Source organism: Hordeum vulgare, chromosome 6H (genome assembly GCF_904849725.1).
Source record: "Hordeum vulgare subsp. vulgare chromosome 6H, MorexV3_pseudomolecules_assembly, whole genome shotgun sequence".
NCBI classification, from domain to species: domain Eukaryota; kingdom Viridiplantae; phylum Streptophyta; class Magnoliopsida; order Poales; family Poaceae; genus Hordeum; species Hordeum vulgare.
The window spans coordinates 232594824-232612561 of NC_058523.1; the positions used below are offsets into that span (position 1 = coordinate 232594824).

At 45.4% G+C, this 17738-nt stretch overlaps 1 protein-coding gene across 1 annotated transcript in view; it reads left to right on the top strand.

Annotated features, from left to right (window-relative positions):
* Positions 1-201: 201 nt before the first annotated feature.
* Positions 202-17738, top strand: part of LOC123401163 (ran-binding protein M homolog) — a 32417-nt gene continuing 14880 nt past the window's right edge. Inside the window, exons 1-7 of the mRNA XM_045094893.1 lie at positions 202-216; positions 395-786; positions 1321-1467; positions 1848-1934; positions 3887-3932; positions 4307-4383; positions 4732-4885. Of these exons, the coding sequence (XP_044950828.1) occupies positions 410-786; positions 1321-1467; positions 1848-1934; positions 3887-3932; positions 4307-4383; positions 4732-4885 (888 nt within the window). The 5' untranslated portion in view covers positions 202-216; positions 395-409. The remainder of the gene's footprint in view (positions 217-394; positions 787-1320; positions 1468-1847; positions 1935-3886; positions 3933-4306; positions 4384-4731; positions 4886-17738) is intronic.

Sequence of the window (17738 nt, forward strand, 5' to 3'; positions counted from 1 at the left end):
AGCAGACATTGGTTACTTTTTTCTGGCTGGATGAGTGTAAAGCGAACACGTTGGATGTGCGAGTGTTGTTAAAAAAGAAAATCTCTTTACACCACGCGACGCACGGTCCTGGCACGCTTCTCACCCCTTTCCCCACCCCGCCGCCGCATCCGCGACCTGCCGGTTCATCACTTTCCCCGCCGCCTGCTATCCTAACGCGGTTCGATCCGCCTCTGGGTAAGCTCCTCCAATTCTTGCCCCCCCCCCGGGGGGGGGGGGGGGGGGGGGGGGGGGGGATTTTCCCGCGATTCTTCATTTGCGTGCTAGAGATCCTTGTTTTTGTTAGAGCAGCCTAGAAATCTCTGTTTCTTCACTGCCTGTCTAGACTGTCTTGTTCTGATGATTTATCTGGCAGAACTTCGATTGGCGAATGGTGGCGCACCAGGAGGCGGAGGCGACGACGACGACGACGACGACGGTGGACGCGATGCGCCTGGCGTCGCGGTGGCGGTCCCCGGCGGAATGGGTTGCCACCGCAGCGGCACTGGACTCGGAGCCCATGCCATCCGAGCTCAACACCGCCAACAGCTCGGGCCTCTTTGCAGTCGTGTCCATTGACAAGATGTCCGTCAAGTACCTCGGCGTCAACCACCACGGCCATGACGTCGGAGTCGTGCAGGCCGACTGCCCCGCTCCCATGCGCCGAGCTGTCTACTACTTTGAGATGACTGTCAGGAATGCTGGACTCAAGGGCCAGACCTCCATCGGCTTCACCACCGAGAGCTTCAAGATGCGGCGCCAACCTGGGTTAGCCACCTTTTGTTGCCTCTTGCTGCTATTTTGGTCTCTCTAGCCTGCGTTTAGTGCTCTGCTAGCAATTAGCAATGCCAAACGTGTCTCATCTTGTGAAAATGTACTACTTTGTGGTATTCGTGCTAGTTGCATAACCTTTCTGAGTCTGAGATAATGTGTGGAGAGCTGAAATTGCACAATCTGGGCGAGGAAAGCCAAATAACATGTAGTTTCAGTGGTTGTATGCGACTATTTGTTCCAATTCCTACACCGTTCATGCTAAAAAAGAGGTTTTGTGAATCTAATGAACTTTCCCACTGTTGTTTGCCCTGGTGGGTATGGCTTTTTCTGGCAGTCTGTTAGTTGTAGTGTTGCTTGCTATGATCTCAGTTTCTATGTAATGCGTCATATATTTTTATGCTATCTGTCTCCTGTTCATTTGAACTGACTTGAAATTTGACCTGCTATAACATTTTATTTAGTGGTTGCTACTTGCTACTCAACGAGAATTACCTGCTCATTATTCTGTCTGTTCTTTCTTCGTTCCAGTTGGGAATCTCAAAGTTGTGGATACCATGGCGATGATGGCTATCTTTACCGGGGTCCAGGGAAAAGTGAGTCATTTGGTCCCAAATTCACATCAGGCGACATAATTGGTGCTGGAATTAACTACATAGACCAACTTCTTTTTTTCACGTAAGTGTCCAGTTTTTGCTGATCACACTGTTTGTTTATTTGATTTGCAGATCATTATTCTTCTATGAGGTTTTGTATTATTACGTAACATTGCATTTTCAGTTACCATCCTTAATATTCCCGGTTTTCTTCTGAAGATGAATAAATGCATTTGGTTGGTACTTTTGTCATTTTATCTTCTAATAATAAAAAATGATAGTTTTGGATTTGCACTTCCACCGTAACTTTAGGAATTGGCATATCTTCCTCTTATGCACTCATGCTGAAGGCTGTATGCACAATACATTTATCTCTTATTCTCTGCATCAAGTCCGTCACCTGTTTAATTTATTTAAAATATTGTGCTGTGCTGTGATCTAACTAGTTGTAGCGTCTCGCAGAAAAAATGGATCTCTGATTGGAGCCTTTCCAAAAGATATTAAAGGACCATTATATCCTACTATTGCGGTTCATAGCCAGGATGAAGAGTAAGCTGTCTCTTTCTATAGTGATTATTATGTTGGTTGTATACATGCTAAATACAACAACAACAAAGCCTTTAGTCCCAAACAAGTTGGGGTAGGCTAGAGGTGAAAACCCATAAGATATCGCAACCAACTCATGGTTCTGGCACATGGATAGCAAGCTTCCACGCACCCCTGTCCATGGCTAGTTCTTTGGTGATACTTCAGTCCTTCAGATCTCTCTTTACGGACTCCACCCTCCCCCGGCCTCTCTGGACATTATCAGCATGCTTTAGCCGTCCGCAATGCACTGGAGCTTCTGGAGGCCTGCGCTAAATATGCCCAAACCATCTCAGACGATGTTGGACAAGCTTCTCTTCAATGGGCACTACCCCAACTCTATCTCGTATACATGCTAAATAGAAACTAAAATTTGCCCAAATATTTCAACCTTAGTTGCAAAAACATGGGTACTTATTGAAGCGAATTCTCCCTTACATTTATGTTAAGCCTTCCCCGTCCTGATTTACTGAATAAATATTGCTATAGGAATTTATTTGAAGCCACCCGTGTTAACTCTCTCATGATTATAATAAAGAGACCAGACAACTGGACATCTTTTGGACCATTCCACATCTTTGGTCTTGGCAATTGTTGACTAGGCTCCTTTTATAGAACCATCAGCTTTTGTGTTTCTTCATTAGTTAAGACACATTTTATAGGAAGGATTGTAGTAATTAGTACTTACAGGCCAAGTGGACAAATCACAAGAACTCTGACCAAGAAATTAAATGAAATAACCCCTATGCTTATTTAGCAATGAAGACATCTGAGTTGGTATTCAAGTTAATTTGAATATTTGCCGAACGCAGTTTTTTCTGTATCTTTACTTGACAGACCTACGTAAAGCACAATTCACTCATTTATTTTATTTCTTTGATTCATAGCAGCTTCAAATTGAAGATGATTTTTCTTTGTACTTCTAAATCATATACTTTAATAGTAACACTTGGTAATGACTCTTTGTTTAATTCTTATATACTCCCTCCGTCCCAAAATAAGTGTCTTAAGCTTAGTACAATTTTGTACTAGCTCTAGTATAAAGTTAAGACAGTTATTTTGGGACGGAGGGAGTATAACTTATATGCAAATATTAATTGATTGAATTTTAGTTTTTTACATTCTGAATATAACATTAGTAAGTATTTTCTCAGGGGTTAAATTTATGATTGGTTTAGGAGCTAATAAGTGCTACTGAATTGGGGACTTTTTAGTTAGTACCAAGACAAAAGTCTATAATACCGTACGAGCTTTGATAGACTGCAAAACCGGTATTATGCCCCTTGATATTGTTAAACTGCAAATAGTCCCTGAGGTGGTTTTACCAATGTGACGGATATCATGGTGTACAAAAGAAAAATCTTCACCAGGTAAAAGTTATCTCAACCCTCTGGTCCCTCTCCTTATCTGGAGGGCGAGGTTGCCAACCCGTCCCCTGCATCAGTGCAGAGGGGTAGGGTGTCAGTGGAGGAGGACATCCAGCGCCATGACCACAGCAGGAGCAGCCTGTGGTGCTGTCTGTCATCAGGCGCTGTAGTGGCAGGTCCTCAAAGTTTGCAGTGAGAAAGGACACGCAGAGCGCACTATATCAAAGCTAACCTCTTTGGCACGCTACATTCTAAGCTGGAAAAACTGCCTTTACAAAACACACAAGGCTGTTGTTTGCTCCAGTTCTAAAACATCAGGAGGCTTAATACCTATTTTGTAGTTCAAGGTTTAATCAGACACACCATTAAAGAGTGGGGATGGGTAATATATATTCATTTACCATTGCTTATTTCTATCGATCCTGTCTTCATCTATTTATCAACCACCTAACAGAAGCTATTACTTGTGTTTCATTGCTACATATACTTGCTGTGATTGCTTTATTTTTTGTCAGATCTGATTATTTGATATATTTTCTTGCAAACCAGGTTGACAGTAAACTTTGGAAAAGAACAGTTCTGTTTTGACATTGAGGTGAGGCAAGATATTGCTGCTACTTAAAATTGTCCTGATTTTTCCTATCTCATTTGCAATTCCTCTTTCCATGGCCTAACTGTACACCAACAGTATTTTGCAGCATCCATGGAACATGTTTCACTGTATTATGAGTTATCCATCCCAGTTTGCCGAATTCGCTGCATCTTTAGGTGCAACGATTTTTATGTACTCTGAAAGGAATAATAATAATCACATACACCGTTAATAAAAAATCGGTTGATTTTTTTCTAACACTACATATAGTTGCAAACTAATGATGTGTTTGTGGTAGATAAACACTACACAAAGATTCACCTGGTGTATACACTAAAGATTCTTTTGTGTTTGATGCAATTCACTCTGTTTGGCAGGGTTACATTTTCGAGCAGAAAATGACGCAACAATCTATTAGCGACAAATTGTACTTGCAACCAGATATCAGTCATTGGTATGCCTCCATATACTAAATGACAGCCCATTATGTTTAGTGTTGCATCACACGATCTTAGATGTGGATCCAGAATTAAGGTCAACATGGATATGATTTAGCCATTTCACAGGCACTAAATGGCATGCACTGTTGACTTCTTTTGGTGTTGCTGTTTTGTTGTTCTTGAGGTTTACCATTTGATACAATCTACTTCGTACCTTGCTGTCTTCCCATCCAACCTTATTTCGAGCTTAGTTTCCACTAAACTGTTTAAACATTGTGCTGCATAGATCATTCCTTTCTTAATATTTAAAATCATTTCTAGGCTGACGCATCTTATGTGTATGTGCCATGCATTTGTGGCAGGATTGTTCGTTCATATCTCCTGCATTACGGCTACCAAGATACATTGAATTCTTTTGATGCGGCAAGTGAAACTGACCCTCCAGCAAATCATCAAACTGGTTATGGGGAACCTCCTGAAATGTATGGTCTTAGCCACAGAAAAATGTTGCGTCAGGTAAGCTGATACATTACATGACATGTAACTGTGTTTCTGCGATAAGTTTTATTGTTTATACTTTTTTTTTGATTCATTTCATTGAAAAGATGGAAACTACAATTCTCCTAAGAGGCTGGTTATACATGGGTCATGCGCCCGGTCAGTGTACATCCCAGGATGTGGGCAGGACAACCCGTAGTCCTTGTGCCCCAGCGAGTGCCCAACACTTGGCCTCATCTCCGATCTTATCCACTAATGTGTCTACTGAGGGTCGCGCATCGTCGAAGGCGCATTCGTTCCGGTGTTTCCAAATCATCCACGGGACGAGCATGGCGATTGATTGCAGGCCTTTGCGCAGCGCCGAGGGTATCTGTTCCTTAGCCCTCTACCACCAGTCTATGAGTGTAGGTTTGCTTGCTGGTGGGGGGTTGTGCTCGTATGCGTGTCCAGGCCAGGATGTCGTGCCATGTTTGCCGGGCAAACGGGCATACCAACAGTAGGTGCTGCATAGTCTCCGGGGCTTGGTCGCACAATAGGCATCGGGTGTGGTGTGGGAGGCCGCGTCGAGCAAGCCGCTCCGTCGTCTCTGTCGTCCAACATCGATCCTTGCCTGCCAACCAGTTGAAGAAGCTGACGCAAGGCGGCGCCCAACTCTTCCACCTCAGTTTCCATGAGGGGCAACACGTGGAGCCGTGGAATGTCGCGGCGTAGCATGATTGTGCCGAGTATGTGCCGCTTACTGTCCATCCCCATATCATTCGGTCTGGTTCGTGCGTGAGGGCGATGTGTTGCATGGCCTGCCAAAGTTGCAGATATTGTCCAATGTCGTGCATCTCGATGACTCCTTGGATGTCGCGCGTCCATGAGTTGACGGCGAGCCCCTCCGCCGGTGTTCTCGTTTTGAAGCGCCGTTTGGGTATGCATTTGTATAACACCGGTGCAAATTCGCGCACAGACTGTCCATGTAGCCAGCGGTCGCCCCAAAACAGGGCCACGACGCGGCCGGTCGACAGAAAGCCTCTATAGATCTTCTCTAGTTGCTTGAGAGTTATCTTTGGGGGGGGGGGGGGGGTGGCAAATGCCAGCATTTGGTGAACCGGGATAGCGTTGAGTACCAATTTGACCAATGCGAGTCTTCCGACCTTGTTCATGAGCCATGCCTTCCATGTCGGCAGCCTCGCAGCCACCGAGTCGCCAAGTGGCTGGAGCTGAGCGGCCATGGGGCGTCTGAACGTTAATGGAATGCCCAGGTAGGTGATGGGGAGCTCTACCACCGTGCATCCCATTTGGGTGATCATCGTGGTCGCGTCAGGATCTCCATGCATGATGGTGGCCGAGCTCTTTGCATAGTTGACTAGTAGGACGCTGGCGTTGCCTAACAGGGCGAGGATGCCCTTGATGGCCTCCATGTCGTACGATGTGGCATGGCAGAATAGCATGACGTCGTCGGTGTATAGTGAGATAGCCGGGATGTTCCGTCGTGGGTGCAGCTGTCGTAGGATGCCACAATCATGGGCGTGGTGGATGAGGCGGCCAAGGATGTCCACAACAAGCACGAAGAGTTGCGGTGACACGGGGTCCCCTTGGCGTAGCCCGCATTGGTGCCATATAGGCGGCCCTGGCTCTCCATTGAGCATGATCCTGGTGCTCGAGTTGGTGAGTAAGATCGCGATCCACTCCCGAAATCGAGGCCCAAAACCGTATTGGCGGATCACTTCAAACAAGAAGGGCCAGGATAGGGAGTCGAAAGCCCGCGTTGGGTCCAGTTTAAGCATGACCCGCGGGGCCGTGAGCTGGTGTAGCTGCTTCATCGATTGCCTGACGAGGACGAAGTTGTCATGGAGACTCCGCCCTGGGATGAATGCATTCTGGTTGCGGCTTGCCAATTCTCCAAGTCTTGGGGCAAGACGCTGTGAGATCACTTTCGCGAAAATCTTTGCCACAATGTGTATGAGGCAGATCGGGCGGTAGTCGCGAAGCTGGCAGGCGTCGGCGCGCTTCGGAAGCAGGGTCAGGAGGGCCTGATTTAGTTTGATGAAGCCGTGGAAGAGCTGCTGGAAGGCATCCAGAAAATCCTGCCGTACTATGTCCCAGCATGCCCGCAAGAACTCAGCTGTAAACCCGTCGGGTCTGGGTGCTTTTCGGTCTGGGAGGCGTTTGACAGCGTCCCAAATCTCCTCGTGGCTGAATGGTGTGTCGAGGCCAGTCAGGTCGCATGGTACAATGAGCTGCGACAAGTCCATCGAGTGGTCGCGGAGGGCGTGGGAGTCGAGCAGCTTGTTGAAGTGTGAGAAGGCTGCGTGTGCCATCCCCTCCTGGTCTGCGATCACGTGAGGCTGAATATGTGGTTCTTTTGCCGGCGAAAAGATCATTGCCGGTGGAAGAACGTTGTGTTGGCGTCACCGTCTTTAAGGGAAGCTTGGCGTCACCGTCTTTAAGGGAAGCGATTCTTGCGCATTGCCTCACAATGGTGCGCTCCAAGGAAGCGAGCCCAAGATAGGTGATCTTAAGTTGCTTGCGCAGCCAACCTTCAGCAGGGGAGAGCACGCGGTCCTCCTGGGCCTTGTCAAAGCATGAAATCAGCTCCCTGGAGATGGCCATCTTGTCCCGGATGTTCCATTTGGATTTGCTGCTCCAGCTCGTCAATTTGCGGGCCGTGGCTTGGAGCCGTAGCATTAGCCGACGGAAGGGGTTAGCCGACGGAAGGGGTCTGTGTCATGCACCGAGCCCCAAGCGGCAGCCACCGTGTCGTGAAACCCATCCAACCTGAGCCAATAATCCTCGAAGTGGAAGCGCCGGTGTGCCGCGTGCGTGGGCGAGCAGTCGAGGAGGAGGGGGCAGTGATCTGACACGACGGAGGCGAGGGAGCGCAGGTGACAGCTTCCATGCGCATCCTCCCAGTCCGAGGTGCAGAGCACGCGGTCTAGGTGCACCAGGATTGATGGTGACTGTTCGTTCGACCACGTGAATCGTTGACTGTTGAGATATATTTCCTTCAGAGCGAGGTCGTTGACGACGCGGCAAAATCTGCCCATCATGCGGCGGTGCAAGTTTCTGCAGCTCTTATCTTCATCGTGCAATGTCAGGTTGAAGTCCCCGCATAACATCCAAGGCCTTGGGCAGTCTGTGCGTATGTCACGAAGCTCCTGCAGGAAGGCGGTCTTGTCGGCATCTTCCTGAGGGCCGTATACCACAGAAAGCCACCAGGGCGTGCCGGAGGATGTCGCTACCTTGGCTGTAAGGGCGTTTGTGGAGAACATCGGGTCCGTGATGGGAGATACGTATAATCATCAAACTCAGAGCAGATCAACCCCATTTTTGTTTCCTGTAGGCATACAATGGAGGCGAAAGTGGTGTCCAGCAGCAGACATTTTTTTTAGTCAACAAGCCTCAGAGATTCACGGGATCAGCTGCAGCACGAGCAGCCAACAGAGTTACGGGATCAGCTACAGCAGGGATCAACAGTCACGGGATCAGCTGCAGCACGAGCAGCCAACAGAGAGTCACGGGATCAGCTGCAGCACGGGATCAACAGAGAGTCACGGGATCTAGCGATAGGAGACCACGAGATCCAGCTTGACCAGGAGACTACGATATCTGGCGAAACCAGAACCGGCAGGGGTTGACCAGGAGACCACGAGATCCAGAACGGCTGCCGGCGTGGACGGCGTGGACGGCCGTTGGAGCGGACGAGATCCGGCGAGGGCGCGGACGAGGAGCTGGTGGCTGCGAACAGGGCGACGAAATCCGGCGGGATTGCGGCGACGAGATCTAGCGGGGTTGTGGCGACGGGATCGGGTTGCTCTCCTTATGACGAGAGCCTGAGATTGAGGCCTCGAGTTCCAGCGGGACTCGGGCACGGGATCGAGCAGAACTCGGGAAGAAGAGACAGCTGCGGCTGTGTAGAAGATTGGATCGGGAAGAGCACGAGTTGCGCGTGCAAAAAAAGAACCTAGGCTCTAATACCATGTTAGGAATATGCAACTTGTATTCCCATGAGGCCATAGGCCGATATATATACATCTACAGGTGTTGACTATATGCAGGAAACCCCTTATACAATGGGATAAATACGAAGGGGTACATGGCTATATTATATATACTCTATCAGAAATCACCTTTCCAAGTTACTCAGGGGAAAAGAATGATTTTGTGGTTCCTGTGAAGCTGTTTGGTTGTGTCTTCTTTGTCAGGAATCACATAATCACGTGCTCTCTGTGGGCAAATTGCATCCATGGGCCGTCAAGTGTATCTTCATTGGACATTCTTTTGGGCAGTGCGGCTACAAATGTGGGTGTCCTGAACGAAGGACCTTTGCGAGCATGGATGCCACCTTCAGGAATCCAAACCATTTTATGGTGAGAAAACTGATCTTGTGGATTATTTGGAAGTCTTGACCATACTCAATCTACCTTGAAAGGTCAAGGGGGAGCGTCGTGGTAGTTGTGGTGGTGCTGATTCAATGCCGCAACAACCAATTGAGGGCGATATTCTGGCACGTGAAGCGAGTAGCAGCCGCAGCAACTAATAACACCACCAAGTGGTGGTTCGAGTGAAGGACCGATTGTGACTGACGGCATACTGTGTCAGGCAGACGGTGCTCCCACCTAGATCGGTTGTGTACCAAGGTGGACGGCAGAGCAAGAGGAGTAGCTAAAGGCAGGCGGTGCTCCCATCCGGGTTGGTTGTGTATCGAGGTGGATGGCTGTTGGATCACAAGAAGGGATGTCTAGAAGGGGGGGTGGTGAATAGACTACTTGCACAAATTTAATCCTAGCTTTTTTCCAATTTTAGTGGTTGGCAGATTTTAGCAATTCTAACAAGTCTAGTGCACCCTACACATGCTAGTCAACATATATGACAGCGGAAAGTAAAGACATTGCACATGTAAGTAAGGAGTAGAGTTTAGGAAGATCAAACGCAAAGATGGACACGGTTATTTTTGGCGTGGTTCCGATTGGTGGTGTTATCGTACGTCCAACAGGGCTCCACCCATAAGGGGTCCACGAAGAAACGACCTTGTCTATTCCATCATGGCTTCCGTCCACGAAGGACTAGCCTCACTCGGGGTAGATCTTCACGAAGTAGACGATCTCCTTGCCTGTACAAACTTCTTGGTCCAACTCCACAACACGAAGTAGGAGGCTCCCAAGCGACACCTAACCAATCTAGGAGGCACCACCCTCCAAAAGGCAATAAATGCGGTAGAACGATCAACTCCCTGCTCTTGTGCTTCAAAAGATAGTCTCCTCAACACTCAATCACTCTCTCATAGATTTGGCATGGTTAGGAGAAATTGATTTGGTGGAAAGCAACTTGGGGAGGCTAGAGATCAAGTTTCTAATGGATGGATTGGAATCTCTTGATCTCAACATATAAGTAGGTGGCTTTCTCTCAAAAAAATGAATCTGACAAGTGTATGTGTGTTTTGAGTGCTTCCTCTCCGAATGAGAAGTGGTGGAGGGGTATATATAGGCATCTACCAAAATCCAACCGTTACAACATTATTGCCCAAGTCGGTGACACCGAAATGAATCTCGGTGGTACCGAGTTGTACTAATTCTCGGTGAGACCGTTATATAAATCTCAGTGGTGCCAATTTGGCGACCTAGGGCTGTTTCAATTCTCGGTGAGACCGATTTCAAAATTTGGAATTTCCGATTCTTGAAATTGATAGACTAGAAAGTTGGTCATTGACATTCGGTGGCACCGATATGAAGGTTGGTGGTACTGAGAGATTAGGGTTTGGCAAAGGTTCTGTCACAAAAAAATCGGTAGGGCCGAAATGGAATTCTTGTGGCACCGATTTTGATGTGTAGGCTTTGGACAGAGATATTGTGAGAGAAATGCTGAGTATTTTTGGTGGCTATCTTTAAGCACTCGAGCAACCAATTCATCATAAATACCTCACCCCTTTTAATATTACTGGTTTTCCTATGGACTCAAAAGTGATTTCTCACAAATATAAAATGTACAGTCCTCTTGCTTGAAGCTTGGCCAATCCTATTCCTTTCCTTGCATGAAGGGGTTTCTCCTCACAATCCTTTAGCCAATACTCTCTGTGGACCATACCTGAAATATACTAGGTAGAAGTGTTAGTCCAATAGACAATGTATGTTGTCTTTGATATGTTCTTTCAATCTCCTCCTTTTTGGTAATTGATGACAACATACAATCAAAGCTTCAAATAAATATACTAGGTAGATGACAGCTTTGAAAGATATATGACTAATGCAAGCTTCCCCTAAACGTGTGCAATCCCTTTTAAGAGATGTTTGCTTTGGACTGCAAGAGCACACACATAGTAGAAGGGACAAGACCAGTCATGTGAATCAAACATATGTGAATGAAAGATTTCCATGTTCAAGACTCACCCTTGCAAACAATATGTGCAAGAGACAAGAGATCAATTTGGACAAGGATATGATGCATATACTTACCTTGAGGTTCTTGAGCATCTTAGAAGTAGGAGTACACTTGGGAAAACAAATGTTAGATAACACAAGAGTATTCTATTATAAAGATGCGCAGAGCTCCAAAAGTACCAAGATATGGAAAACATATGAGAAATATGATTTGATGATAGATATGTCTCCAAAGATATTTAGAACTTACTCCCCTAAGTATGAATATGAAAGGTTTCTTCTCCCCCTGAATCATAGCATGTAGATATTGGGAGTAGGCAGGGTGAGACAAGTTCAATCCAAGGTAGGCAAGAAAAGTTAAATAAAACTTCCTGTATTTCTCCCCCTTAATGGTATCTGTCCACCTGCATGTGCAAGGTTTGATATATCTCTCCCTATGGTAGATCTTCCCTTTGGTAGATCTGCCCTTTTGGTTAAGCATATAGAAGCTTTGATATATCTCCTTCTTTGGCATTAATTTTCAAAAAGGTCAGAGGGTAAGGGCTCATTGAGAGTAAGGGATCTTGGATTCTTCTTTCTTTGATAAGGGTTCCTTGAATTTTTCTCCCCCTTGAGTATGGATAAGGGTTCCTTGAAATACACAGACCATAGGCAGTGATAAAATTCGGAGCCACCGAGGCAATATGGTTCGGTAGAACCGAGAATGATAGTAGGCCTCTGGGAGATTTCGGTTAGACCAAGTTTTCCAGATCGGAGACACCGAGTTGCAATTAAAATTTCAACTTCTCAACTCAAATAGACAGAAAATATCCAAAAACTTTGAAAAGGAAAATTTCCAAACGTAAAAAAAAAAAAGAAAACGGAAAAATTGAGAACAATTTGTGGGAAAAGTTCTTTTTTTTGAAATATATACATACATATAGATGAGAATTGGATGGTTCCAAGAAATCATGCAAGAAAACTATGAACCATACGAGAATCTTCATCTAGATGTTGGGCGGTGACTAGGTCACCTATATTAGAGTATATTGATTTGACGAGTCAAGCAAGAATGCTTGATCATAGGTCATACTCATCGTTAAGCGCAAAATGGGGTTGGCATTTTTCGATTAAGCATTTTGATGTCTTTATATCACTTGAGTTGCTTTACCTCATGACTTGGTGTAAAGCTTTATCAAGGATATGAGTACATACCTTCGAATGATGTTGATGACGTGGCATGTAGGTGAACTTGTTGTGGATGCTCAAGGTTGATGAAGGTCATCTTGAGTTGGGAGCTATCCTTGTCGTTTTGGTTCACTTTTCACCTACATTGGTTAGTCATGCAAGGAAGAACATAATATATCCAAATGACAAGAGTGAACATAATCATCATATAGGTGTCAAGGATATGATTTTGTTGTCTTCTTCCTTCATCTCCGAAGACAGGGTTGTTGATACTTGGCCATGACAAGATTGCTTTCGATGTGAGTTGATTGCAATCTTGTGAAGTGTAGTTCTTTCGAGTATTTACAAAAGGTTAGATGCAGTACAAGGGAGCATAGTTTTCGAAGATATAAGATAGCGTCGTATCATTAGCATCATGGAATAATCAAGTAAGCTCATGCCCTTACATGCATCCGAGTGAGTCTAGCTCAAGTTTGAAGCATCAATGATGTTCAACTCACTCCTCAAATGACAAAACACCTTTTCATCAAGTGGTTTGGTGAAGATATATCCAATTGTTTGTTGGTACGAACATGCTTGAGATTAATATCTCCTTTACCAACATGATCACGAATGAAATGATGTCGCACTTGAATATGCTTAGTTTAAGAATGTTGTACGGGATTATAGGCAATTTTGATAGCACTTTCATTGTCACATAGTAATGGAACATGTCTCACATGGATGCCATAATCCTTCAGAGTTTGCGTCATCCATAGTAATTGCGCATATCATGATCCGGCGGCAATGTATTTTGCTTCGGCAGTAGATAAAGATACCAAGTTTTGTTTCTTGAATGACCAAGACACAAGAGATCTCCCAAGAAATTGACATGTATACAAGGTGGATTTTCTATCAACCTTGTCTCCGGCATAGTCCGAGTTGGAATAGCCAACAAGATTAAAAGTAGATCCCTTGGGATACCATATGCCAAAGTTTGGTGTATGTATCAAGTATCTCACTATTCTTTTCACAGCCTTTAGATGACATTCTTTAGGTGCCGTTTGATATTGGGCATACATGCAAACACTCAACATGATATCGGGACGGGAGGAACATAGATATAGCAATGAACCGATCATTTATCGATAAACCTTTTGATCATCTGGTTTGTCAACATGTCCACTAGTAGGCATGAGAGTTCTCATACCTTTGCATTCTTGCATGTTGAACTTCTTGATCAAGTTCTTGGTGTACTTGGTTTGAGAGATAAATGTACCTTCTCTCATTTGTTTGATTTGCAAACCAAGGAAGAATTTCAGCTCACACATCATGGACATCTCATACTTTTCTAACATCAACCTTCCAAATTTCTCACTAAAATGTGGGTTAGTAGAACCAAAGATAATATCATCCACATATATTTGGCACACAAATAGTTCACCATTAACTCTTCTAGTGAATAAGGTTGCATCAATTTTACCAATCTCAAAACCCTTTTCAATGAGAAACTTCGTTAGACATTTGTACCAAGCTCGAGGTGCTTGTTTAAGACCATATAGAGCTTTACGAAGTTTGTAATCATGATTAGGTTTTTTAGGGTTCACAAAGCCGGGAGGTTGTTTGACATAAACTTCCTCCTCAATTTCACCGTTTAAAAAAGCACTTTTGATATCCATTTGGTAAAGAGTAAAATCACGGTGATTGGCATAAGCGAGAAGAATGCGAATGGCTTCAAGTCTAGCAATGGGGGCTTTTAGATCTCATCGTAGTCCATACCTTCGACTTGCATATATCCTTGGGCTACGAGACGTGCCTTGTTGCGTACAACTTGACCATCTTCATCTTGCTTGTTCTTAAACACCCATTTTGTACCAATGATGTTGTGCTCGTCCTTGGGCTTTTCCACGAGTGTCCAAACTTCATTCATCTCGAAGTTGTGTAGCTCTTCGTTCATCGCATCCGCCCATTCCAGGTCTTGAAGTGCTTCTTCAACCTTCATAGGCTCAATGCTAGAGAGAAATGAGTAATGCTCACAAAAGTTAGCTAAACGAGTTTTAGAGCGAGTGATTCTCCCGGTTTGTATGTCACCGAAGATTTGATTCTGCGGATGATCCTTGTCCACTCTTGCTCGAACTCGTGACAGCTTTTTCTTGTTTGATGGTGGAGCTTCCTCACCATCTTTTCTTCGTTGTCGTTGATAGTGTCATCTCCTTGAGGTGGTGGTGAGGAAGGTTGAGGTGGATCATCACGATGTACTTCTTTCTCCTCTTCATCATGTTGTGTACCGCTTGTGTATGCCTCCATGTTGTTTTGTGGTTCGCCTTGACGCGAGGTAGGGGCTTCCACTTGAGTTGATGAAGTACTTTCCTTCATCTCCAAGGGACGAATCTTGCCGATAGGTAGATCTTGGATGGCTTCCAAAGGTTCGTTATCTCCTACATCATTTGGCAATTGTTCGACTTGCGAACCGTTAGATTCATCAAACTTCACATTTACTGTCTCTTCAAATTGTCGAGTGTAGTTGTTGTAGACACGGTAAGTGTGAGAGTTTGATCCGTAATCAAGTAGGAAACCTTCATGAGCAAATTTAGAACGACGATGTTTCTCAAGAATGTAGCACTCTGAGTCGAATACTTGAAATTATCCAACTTGGGGTTTGTTACCGGTGAGCAGCTCGTATGCCGTTTTACCAAGAAGCTTGTGTAAGTAGAGTCGGTTCGTGGCATGACAAGCTGTTTCCACGGCTTCTGCCCAAAAGTGTCTTGGCATCTTGTATTCGTCAAGCATCGTTCTGGCCATCTCTATGAGAGTCCGGTTCTTCCTCTCAACAACTCCATTTTGTTGAGGTGTGTACGTCGCCGAGAACTCATGTGAGATGCCCTCTTCGTCAAGAAAAGTATCCACATTAGTTTTCTTGAACTCCGATCCGTTGTCGCTTCGGACTTTCTTGATCTTCACTTCAAACTGATTTTCGGTTTTCCAAGCGAAGTTCTTGAAGATCTTTTGTACCCGCGACTTATCATCAAGAAAGAATACCCACGTAAACCTGGAAAAATCATCAATAATGACTAAACCATAAGAATTTCCATCGAGGCAATCAACCTCCGTAAATAGCACATTGAAACCAAAATCTGCTAATCTAGATACGTAAAGAAGATTGTAGCCAAGGGATTCAACAAGCATGTCATTTTGAATGGAACTATCATGAGATATGACCACCTTACCGAGACCAAGTACCTTACCCCTTGGAGTTGTCACCAAATGTCACATACCTTCGTGGTCCATGGTTTGGTGTGATCTCATGAAACATGTCTTTATCTTCGGTCATGTGATCGGTGCATCCATTGTCAAGTATCCACTCCTTTCCTTTGGTCATGTAGTCTCTAAGGTTTGCCATAAGACTTAGGCTCCTCATGGTCTTCTCATACTTGATGTCAAGCTCTTTGTCTTCATCGTAGTAGCCATGCTCCACATTGTGATCGTCAGAGGGAATATCCTCGTCATAAGAATCAAGAATTTCATCAGAAATTTGACTATGACAATGTTCATGTTTATGCATGCGAATGGCTTCAAGAATGATATTATTAATGGTGATGACATCTCCTTTAGCACGCATGAGGTCATGAAGCTCAAATAGACATTTATCAAAATTAGAATATTTGGCTTCATTTTGTGAAAGGTAATGGATTTTTGGAAAAGGATATCAAGATTTTTTAATGAGTAGTCGCGATATCTTTTCTCCGAATCTTTCCACATGATATAAGCACATTTGAAGTTCTTCATTTGATTAAGCACATTTCTTGGTAGTCCTCTAATGATGAGATTAACAGTTTTATGGTTACCAAGCATATTAACTTCATCATCATGAGAAGGATGTAAGGGATCAATGGGAGGCACATAGGGATATTCAACATACTTGCGCAAATGGAATTCATTGAAATATCAAGCATTTCACCTTTCCATTGTTTATAATACTCTCCATTGAGAACATATGCACTTTGCAACTAAGATTCCCCAAACTAGACACATCCATCTTCCTTCAATGGTGATTAAACCAAGGCTATGGAGACCAAAGCTCTGGTACCAATTGTTGGATCACTAGAAGGGATTCTAGAGGGGTGTGTGTGAATAGACTACTTGCACAAATTAAATCCTAGTCTTTTCCAATTTTAATGGTTGGCAGATTTTAGTAATTCTAACATGTCTTGTGCATCCTACACATGCTAGTCAACATATATGGCAGCGGAAAGTAAAGACATGGCTTACGTCCACCATGGCTTACGTCCACCATGGCTTACGTCCATCCACAGGAGTCTATGAATATGCGGCCTTGTCTATTCCACCATGGCTTACGTCCACGAAGGACTAGCCTCATTCGGGGTAGATCTTCACGAAGTAGGCGATCTCCTCGCCTGTACAAATTTTTTGGTTCAACTGCACAACACGTAGGAGGCTCCCAAGCGACACCTAACCAATCTAGGAGGCACTGGTAGGAAGTATTAGTATTAGTCTAGGAGTCCTTATTAGTCTATTAGTATTAGTCTAGGAGTCCTTATTAGTCTATGTTTACTTTCCTTGCACCTCAAGTCATGTGTAATATATATATGCCCCTTGGGCCTTCAATATAGATAAGTTGCTTTCCTAACATGGTATTAGAGCCTAGGTTCAGGTCTCCGGACGCTGCAACTCGTCTTTACGATCCAACTTTTTTTTCTTCCTCGGTCGATCTGTTCTGGGTCGATCTCGTCTTCTCCCGTCTCGCGCTGCCTCGTCTCCCGCATCGCCGACTGGACGCGCACCCGCTCCTGACGTGCTGCTGCTGATTCTCCGCTGGTTCCCGTCGGGGTTTCGTGCTACTGCTGGTGCTGCTCCCGTGATCTTTGCTGGCAGTCAGATCCCGTCGTCACGCAGCCGCCGTCGTCCACACCTGCAGCTGCTTCGGGTTTCTGCCAGATCGACCTGCAGCTGCTTCGGGTTTCTGCCAGATCAGGCCTCCTGGTCAAAGCTCGATCCCGCAGCCGCCGCTGTCCACACCGGCTGCTGCTTCAGATTTTCTGCTAGATCGTGGTCTCCTGGTCAACGCTAGATCCTGTGTTGTTTCTGCCAGATCGATACAGACACGGGCAAAGCGCTGCTGCCTTCCTCCAACAACCGTGCATGCTGCTGGCTCCCGATGCCTCCTGTAGCGTCGCCCCGCATGGCTCCTGGATCGGGTGCCTGCACTGGCCGCTACTCCCTCCAGGATGTACGCCGCCGTCAAATTCCAGGTCGCGGACCCCACTGCTTCCCTCCGACCGGAGCTCCGGCGACCTCCACTGTTGGCCAGTCGTCCCTGGCCGCCGGCTTCCTGTGTCCCG